This window comes from Natator depressus, chromosome 2 (assembly GCF_965152275.1).
Source record: "Natator depressus isolate rNatDep1 chromosome 2, rNatDep2.hap1, whole genome shotgun sequence".
Taxonomy (NCBI): domain Eukaryota; kingdom Metazoa; phylum Chordata; order Testudines; family Cheloniidae; genus Natator; species Natator depressus.
This window is the reverse complement of record NC_134235.1, coordinates 173172125-173181300: the sequence shown is the minus strand read 5'-3', so window position 1 is coordinate 173181300 and position 9176 is coordinate 173172125. Positions and strand designations below refer to the sequence as shown.

Below are 9176 nucleotides of genomic sequence, written 5' to 3'. Positions count from 1 at the left end.
AGTGTCCTAAGCAGACATCCATGGATGCAATGCATGCACACACCTAAAAATCAGAGTATGTGAATCTTACAACTAGCAAAGTCATTTTTCTGAAATGTTATGAAGCACCCAAACTTAGTATCACAATTTAAAATTGACCTCAGGCTTCCTTGACTTTAGGAAGCTCTCACCCATAATCTATATTTAAAATCCATCATAACTAAGATCAAATATTGATATTTCCAACCATAACATCTCAGGTGTTTTGACAGTTTTTAGACATCACTGCAAGCATAACAAGTCATAGTAAGGGCTTGTCTAAACATGGTTTTATTCCCTATTTGTTCTGGAAATAAGAGCATCCACACAGGGATAACTCCATGTGTAGATAAGCCCTAACCAAAGCTTTCATATAACTTATGACACATTACCCATCAGGTGACAAAAAATGGTAAAAAGGCTCTTGTAAGCAGAGATGTTAATCTAGTTTCTTTATCCAAGTCAGAAGAGACTTTCTTTATCCAAGTACAAATGCTAATGGACAATTTAAGAGTGAAGTGTTATGGTATGTACTGAACTCAATTATCTAATCATACAAACGGAGTTTGATTCATCACCAGATCTACACTATTCTAAAAATTAGAGCAAGACGACATCTTTGCATTCATTTAATTATCCAATGTTTATGTGCAGATTAATCTTTACTTGCCAGAAGACATATGTTTGCTATAATCCATAAATTTCTTATTTTGTTTCCAAATATGAATCCTTTAAAATGCAACCAAAAAAACAAAACAAAACAAAAAAAAAACCCCAAACCCAACCCAAACATGATTACAGACGTTTATCATTCAAGAGCTGGTTTAACAAATTAAACTTTCCAAATACAATACATTTGTTTCCTGAGATGGCTAAAACTCATGTTTCACTTATTTTACACTAGAACAAACAAAAAATTGTGCACAAAATCAAAGTTTAACCACAGAATACAAGCATTATATTTACAGAATATGACTAATTTCACTAATTACTTCTTTGCCAAGTACACCTTAACAAAAAAGTCCTAAAATAATTTTTTTACATTACAAACCAAGGATTTACAGAGGGTTTTGTTTTTTGTATTTCCACACTTCATTCTAAAAACGTTGAAACATAAAAAAATACCACTTCCTAAAGGAGTTAACAATAAAAGTTAGGTTAACAATCTGGCATGGAAGAGGTAAATATATGGAAACCTGTTTTAACAGACACAAATCAATCGCTGGTGATTAAAGAACACTTTGTTCTTCAAAGCTGGTAGGCACTTCCATATAGCCAGAAATGTATATTATCCTCCACTACGTTTCCCTCCCCCATACATAAAAATATCCAATGCAGTAAAAAGAAGTCAGATAAAAGGGTGGACATTTGTACAAATAAAAGCATTAGCTAGGGTCTTGATTACTGTTCATTTTGTGTAGGTGTAAAGATTTTGTCCCAAAGTTTTCCTGACAGATGGAGTTATTTGGCTTTTAGAAATGTTAACTGAAATACCTCCCTTTTTTACCAGTATATGTTGTTTGCTCACTGCTGTATTGTTGGTTTATGTCTGTAACAGAAACTGGCTCTAGGCCAGCCCATGGGTCCTCAAGCATTGAAGGTCTGTAATAGTTTTCCACATCATTAGACACTCTTTTCCCTCTGCCATGCGCTGTACCAAATGGAGTAGATGTCCTGGGTGATCCCTTTGGAAGAAAACCATCAGGTAAAGAAACATTTAATAGACTAATTAAAACGAAAAAAGTTTTCCTCTAATGTAGCAGACCTTTCAAATTCCATCTGCTAGTGATAATTACCACTGCCATAGAGTATCTTCCTCACAGGAGTTTAGTTTGTATCTCAAGGTTCATCACAATATTTTCTTGGGAACAATGATGTACCATTATACAAGAGTAAGCTTGTCTAAAGTAAATGTTCACTTCATACTGGTATGTAACTGCAGAAAGAAACAACTGAGACTATTTTTAAATAGACTATATAGCTCTGAAACAGGTCTAATTTAAAAGCTAGGCAACAAAACTAAGAATAGATTAAAGGTCGGAAAGAGTTTACAAAGAACCATTTCCAAACAGCAAAATCTAGACACCACAAAGTATTTAAGGGCTGAGGGTTTAATCTGTGCTGTACAAAGCAGACAAAGACACAGTTGACCCAAAACACTTACAGTAAAGAACATGGTATTTGGGTTAAACCAGTTGTTTTTCAAGTTCTACATAGAAGATTCCCTTCTTTAGATAACCTAATGTAGGTATAGTTACTACATAAATCTGTTAATTAAATGCAGCGCAAACTGTTTACAATGGACTAATTATTTGTCTGTTGGTGCTTTTGAGACTTGAATTTTGTCAAAGCACAGACAATTTACATTGAAGGGACACCAACTTAATTATTCTCACCGACTACTGTTGCAAGTACATAACCTAAGAGAACTATAACAAAGATTTTACTTTGTGAATCTCACAGCATGGGTATTATTAATTTCACGCTTTCCTCTGTAAGGTTAGTTTCTTTTTGTGTATATCTAGGCCCTTCACACAGCAACAGATAAGATTTTAAACTCTCAAATTTGGCAGGAAAAACTTGGAACCAGACAAACTGCTTAGGGATGGTCTAAACAATGGTACAGAAATTATGTATCTAAAGATAACAGACAGCAACAAGTTTTCCTTCCATACAGAGATGGTCCCAACACCTAGCCACAGAGGAGGAAGAATGGAGGATGTTGGGGACCATCCATCCTCTCCAAATCTCAATTCTAAAAATCTGTTGCTGCAAAGGGGTGGCCACAATAAGTAATTTTTTCCACAGGGCACCTGAAATTTGATGGCACTGGAGGTACATCCCACAAATGGGAATATGCAGAAGCCACCTTGAAGAACATCTGATTTTTTTCACCCCACTCCTTATTTCTCCATGTCATCACAACTAAATTATGTGGCTATGACTAGGATCTCACAAAGAGAAGAATGACTACCAGCAGAGAAGTAGAATAACAGTGATGCCACAATTTTCATATCAGTGTACCCACGTCATAAGAAAAGTAAGAATATATAAACAAAAGAACAGCTGTTAATTATATTTCACAAAGCCTTCCACGAGACATTAGTAGATTTACAAGTATTCCCTGGACCAAGCCAATAAAAACTTGCAACAAAGACTGGCATTAAGAGACACTCCTTTAAGCATGCACATTAAAAAGCAAAGCTGTGTCTGCTAGACTTCAGAAGACTGATCAAAGAGATGCTTCACTTCTCTAAAATGTTGTAATCTAATTTAGTGGTTATAACACTGCTCCCAAACCACCACACCCTGAAAGTCTTTATTCTTTTTGTAACATTCTGCTTATAATTCTCAGCATTCAGAAGACAACTAATTTATCCAAACTCAAAAACTCTGACTTTGGATTTGTAGTAAATAGTTTGAAGGGATGATTGCATTGGAGAAGTGTATTTAAAATTCTAACAGGCTCATCTAGATGTGAAACTCAATCTGGAATAAGGTGGGGCGTGAAGTTAGAAGGAGTTAGGCAGGAATAGTTAACTCCATGTGTTGATGTTGTTTTGGAATAAGAACCCCGTTTTGAAGTAAGCTAATGTGAAATAAAGCACTCATTCTGGAAGAGGAGCTTCCACACATTGTTAATCACAAATCACTATTCTGAAATAACTCCCTATGTATGTAGAAGTTCATATCTTAAAATATTAACCATGACAAGCATCTCCAAACACAAATAAGTGTTAATTCTTTATTGTATTACTGAGAGAGTGTGGGGAATGGAGACAAATTTCAGAACACTTCTCTTAATGATACAGTGAAGCTATTCTCACATCAATCCTCCTTTGAATAGAAAACCTACAGCTCTGTCTACACAGGAAAACTGTCTCTAGCTGACACGGTTTAATGCCATGATTTTAAATGTGGTAATAATGCCTAGAAAGATAGCAGTAGTCACTTCCCTTCCCTATTTCCTCTCAGTTAATGCTGAAAAGGTTTAGCTGCCAGCTCAGAGGAGCCAAGGATTTTCAACCCTTTATAGAAAGCATGATATGATACCATTTTACCAGATTTTGCACTTCCTGTAATAATACTGAAATTTTTTGTCCCATCTCCACATTTTTCCAGCCTCCACTGATGGGGGAATCAGGGTTACCACCCCTGTCAGCAATGAGACAATTCCCTGATGGAGATAGAGCCTTTGTATTAAAAATTCTTACTAGTGACTACTACACCGGACCCTCGCTAGAACGCACGTCTATATAGCGTGAATGCGTACATAACACGGTTGTGGCAAGGGACCCCAAATTTAATTACTTTAATTGCAATTCCTTTTAGCGTGGTCCCCGCGTTAACGTAGTATGGCGCATGGATCCCAAATTCCGCATTCTAGCAAGGGTCCGGTGTATGTCTAAACAGTTAATCAAGTTAGCATAACAAGGTGAAAGTGGAAGTAGAAATACTTATGGCAGAAAACTAAGTGAAAGCTAAGTAAAGAGAAAGTCCTATTATTAGACAAGGACCGGCATTTATTCAAACTGTTTTGAAAATATAATTATAACAAATCTAAACTTAATACTATTTCCCTTGAAGCTTTTTGCCCTTTTTAAAAAAAGATTATGGTAACTGAGGGTGCGAATTCAACTATCCTCATTTTTAGTGCTTGAAAAGCGCAAATATTTGGTGTTAAGTAAAAAAATCTAACAAATACGGTTAATAAAAATTGCCTTTTCTAAGTTCTGTTTCCAGACAAATGATTTTAGATGTTTTTTCTAGGTCCCTAAACTTGAGGGTGTCAGTAGTATAACAAGCTTTAGAGGTTTTGATGTGTCTCTATCAGCAATGATGGGTTTACAGGAGAGAGAGAATATTATTCTCTCCAATGGTAACACAAACTTTTGAACAGACAATGGAATCAAATTGCTCAGTACTCATCATTTTCTTCCCAGGGGTCATTATGAAATAGCTCCTTCCTGAATGCCGGGGTCTAATCTATTAGAGACTAAGTTGTAGGGACACAGTCATGGGTAGTTACACTTTGCCACAATATAACTTCTTTCCCATGTCTATTTAGATCTCTGTACTTGTGCAACTCAAAGAACAGTTACATGTAGTTACTTTTCTAAATATTTTTAGTATCTACCAGCATGAAGTTTAAGAACAATTGTTAACTGTCCCCTCCATACCTTTTACTCATGTTAGATTTCAATCCCTTCCTCGACTACAAATTCCTACATTCTATTCATTTACTCCCACAAAGAATACATTGTAAACAAAATAACCTGATGAACAATTTTACAGAAATTCAACAAACTCTCCATAGTGTCCAATGCTGTAAGCATAGTCCCATGCCAATAACCACTCTGAAAAGGCAAAACCAGAGTGATTTAGCATGAAGACCCATGCACAGCTTATCAGGAACTTCTAGTAGGAATAGAAAAAGGTTTTCCAACTGAGCTGAAAACCAATACTAATTTCAGTAGTTACTGGGAACTGTATTTTGTGTGGCTTTAACACTGTTTACTTTCTACCTGATTATGTTGTTTAAAAAAAAAAAGTAGTAAATCAATGTTTGGTGGAGCGTTCTCTACACCTACACATATCAACTATTGGGACTATGACCATGGCATTTCTATAGTGCATGTGCATTCTGGTAAAGTTAGTTCTGTACCCTCCCCCCCCCCCTTTTTAAAAAAAATGACAAAGCTTATGTTATGAACTACAAAAATTATGACATTGCTAGCTAAGAAATATTTCACCTGCACAGGTGTTACTTTAACTATTAGCCCCACACAGAAACTAACTACAATTCAGAGATTAGCACAGTGATTCATCACTTTAAAATTGGAAGTTTAAAACCACAAAGCATTATTTAGACAGTATTTCACTTCTCTTTTTAAACTTCCTTTTGTAACTAGGAAAGATTTTCAACTCTGTTTAAAAACAATTTTTTTTAGTCATTTTAACAGCATCCCATGCTTGACTGTACCCATCTCCCAGTTATGTCAACTCCTCAAGTAAGAGGTCCCGGCCAAAGTTACAAACGTTCAAATTCATCTCAGCTTTTAAAAAAACAAACTAAAAACAACTTAGTAAAATGGAGAGACCGGGGGGAAAAGTAACATAAGGAAGGAGAGGGATGAGCTTGCATGGTGCTTTCTTACCCCACCCCCTCAAATGCCAGGACAGGAGGGGGGGGGGGAGAATATTCCTGGGGTCCTTGTCTCTTCCGCAGCCCCAAAGGGCCTGGAAGGGGATTCTGCTTTGCGTCAGTTTCACTCTCTTTCAGAAAATGTGGAAAGCGCTGGCTGTGTGAATCAGTCTCTCTCCGCCCTCTAGTACAGGGTGGGGGTGGATTCACTCTGTATTACACTAGTCCCTCTTTCCTGGGATCTGGTGAGGGAACCTAAGAAGCGGGGTGGAAGTTGGGGGGTGGGGTGGGGCTGCTGCGTGTTTCAACCAGCCATTCATCTCCTTCCCACACGCGCACGGCGCCCACGCACCGAGGCACACAGCAGCTCCACCCGATGGCCAGGGCAGCTCCCCCGCCCATACCTGGTAGTATCTCTGGGAGCCCCGCGGCGAGGACTTGTATTGCTGCGGATGGTGCGGCGGACGCTGCTGGGCCGCGGCCGGGGACATGCTGCCGTAGGGAGCCGAGTACCTGGGGCTGGCACTGTGCGGCCTGCGCGGGCTCTGACCCCCCGGGGACGGGCTCCCGAACCGCCCGCCGCCGCCGCCGTGGAAGTGGTGGCCTCGGGGCGAGTAGGGCCGGTGGCCGTAGGGCGGCGTGTGGTGGGGGCTCCCGTAGCCCCGCGGGGAGGGCGGCATAAGGCCCCCGCCGGAGGGAGGGCTCCGAAAGCCGCCGCCGCCCCAGGGCCCCCCGCCCGGGTACGGAGGCGTGGGGGGGCGGAAGCTCTGTCGGTGCATGGCTCCGGCTCCTGCTGCGGCCTCAGAGCCCCGAGCCGGGAAACGAACGAAAAGTGCGCAACAGCCCCTCCTAACCGCCGGAGAGAGACACGGCGAGTGCGTGCGCGCGCGCGCGGCTTGCTGCGACGCTGCTCGCTGGGGCCCGACGCGCCCTGTGCCGCGGCCAGGAGGTTCCGGGTTCGGAGGTTCCGGGGAGGCAGAAAGGAAGCGGGGGACAGAGTGCACCGCGCGAGCTTTCCGGGCAGTCTGGGCACTGGGGTCCCGGGGGAGGCGGCAGCCGCAGCCGCCGCCAGCGCGGAGAGGCACCCAGCCGTGCCCCGCAGCAGGGTGGGCAAGGGTTGGCTAAAGACGCCGAAGGTGGAGCTTTCCTCGTAGGAGAAGGCCTCTCCTGTTCTCACGGCTGGCTCCGCATGGACGATGAAGCCCCATCCCCAAAGCAGACGGTGCCCTGTGGCTGACGCACCCTCCCGGGCTGGGCGTACCCGACACACCCAGAACAGCTGTGTTTTATCAATTCAAATCCATGTCAACAGCAGAGGCACTTAGATCAACCCCTGTTTTGGACAGATTTAGGAAGAAAAAAGGACCAGAAGGAGAGCTCCCTCACTTGGGTAGGCATCACTGCTCCGGCTTCTCCTTGGCTGGCGCACTGAGAGCTTACCCGCTCCTGCTTCAATCTACTTTAAGGTGCCACAAGTACTCCTTTTCTTATTTTGAACCAGTGGTTAGAGACTAACCAATTTATTTGAGCATGCTCAAATAAATTGGTTAGTCTCTAAGGTGCCACAAGTACTCCTTTTTGCGAATACAGACAAACACGGCTGCTACTCTGAAACCTGGTTCAAAATAAGATCCCATCTGCCCTAGTGGGTTCCTTCAGGCTGGGTTCCACTTGATGGAAGTTCAGTGCCCCCGGCTCTTCAGGATTACTTTCTCCTGCTGGGGCTCAGGTACCCTGCTCTCTGGCCTTTTGGCTGAATAGATCACCTTCTTGTTGTTTTTAATGTGATAGTCTTCCCAGTACAACCAAATCTTCCTAGTATTTTTCCTTGTCCTTTCAGACATGCTTTGATTAGTGAAATAGTTAACAACATTGACATTTAAATTATCACTGGGAATCTGAGGTGTGAACTACCACACTGAGTTGAATGGGGCTGCTCCCACATCAGAGCTATTGTTTCAGGCTCTGCAGATTCAGGGTTTGTGTACACTTGAAATGCTACAGCTGCAGTGCTGAAGCCCTTCCGTGTAGACACTACTTATATTGAAGGGAGAGTTTTCCCATCTGTGTAGGCAATCCACCCCCTGGAGAGTGGGTAGCTAGGTCAAAGAATTCTTCTGTTGAGCTACTGTGGTTTACACTCGAGGTTAGGTCAGCTTAACTATGTCATAGAATCATAGGATTAGCCAGGACCATGTCTGCAAGGGTCATCTAGTCTAACGTCCATCCAAGACATAACTTCATTTCAGTGTTATGGTGGCTCTTTAATGTAGGTTAAATTAATGGAGAAGTGTAGCCCCTTTATATGAACCTTCCAAGACTCTAGCATTGCTTTGAGAACTCGGGCCTCAATGCTGCGCTCTGTGTGAGTGGACCAATGCATAGCCCCATTTCTGCTTCAGCATGAATGCCTATAACTTTATTATCTATCATTTATGTGTTAAAATTTGTAATGTTGAAGTTAATTTAATCTTTTGCATTTTTTAAAAGAGCTAAGCAAAAAGAAATTACAAATGTAAGCCATCAATTGCTGCATTTTATAAACCAACCTTGCAGAAAACCATTTCAAACCAAACAAAAGTAACAGATAACCTGTTTATCTCAAAGAAGTTTAAACTGTGCTTGTCATGGTTTTTTCCCCCACTCTGAACTCTAGGGTACAGATGTGGGGACCTGCATGAAAGACTCCCTAAGCGTACTCTTACCAGCTTAGGTTAAAAACTTCCTGAAGGTACAAACTTTGCCTTGTCTTTGAACCTTATGCTGCCACCACCAAGCGTGTTAAACAAAGAACGGGGAAAGAGCCGCTTGGAGATGTCGTCCCCCAAAATATCCCCCCCAAGCCCTACACACCCTTTCCTGGGAAAGGCTTGATAAAAATCCTCACCAATTTGTACAGGTGAACACACCCAAACCCTTGGATCTTAAGAACAATGAAAAAACCAATCAGGTTCTTAAAAGAAGAATTTTAATGAAAGAAAAGATAAAAGAATCACCTCTGTAAAATCAGGAT

The 9176-nt window shown here is 41.5% G+C and overlaps 1 protein-coding gene across 1 annotated transcript; it reads right to left on the bottom strand.

Annotated features, from left to right (window-relative positions):
* Positions 1-255: 255 nt before the first annotated feature.
* MPLKIP (M-phase specific PLK1 interacting protein) lies at positions 256-7183 on the bottom strand. Its single transcript, XM_074945312.1, has 2 exons — positions 6568-7183; positions 256-1703 (listed from the first exon to the last, which is right to left on the bottom strand). The coding sequence occupies exons 1-2, from the start codon at positions 6940-6942 to the stop codon at positions 1500-1502; spliced, it is 579 nt and encodes a 192-aa protein (XP_074801413.1). The 5' UTR covers positions 6943-7183; the 3' UTR covers positions 256-1499.
* Positions 7184-9176: the final 1993 nt, after the last annotated feature.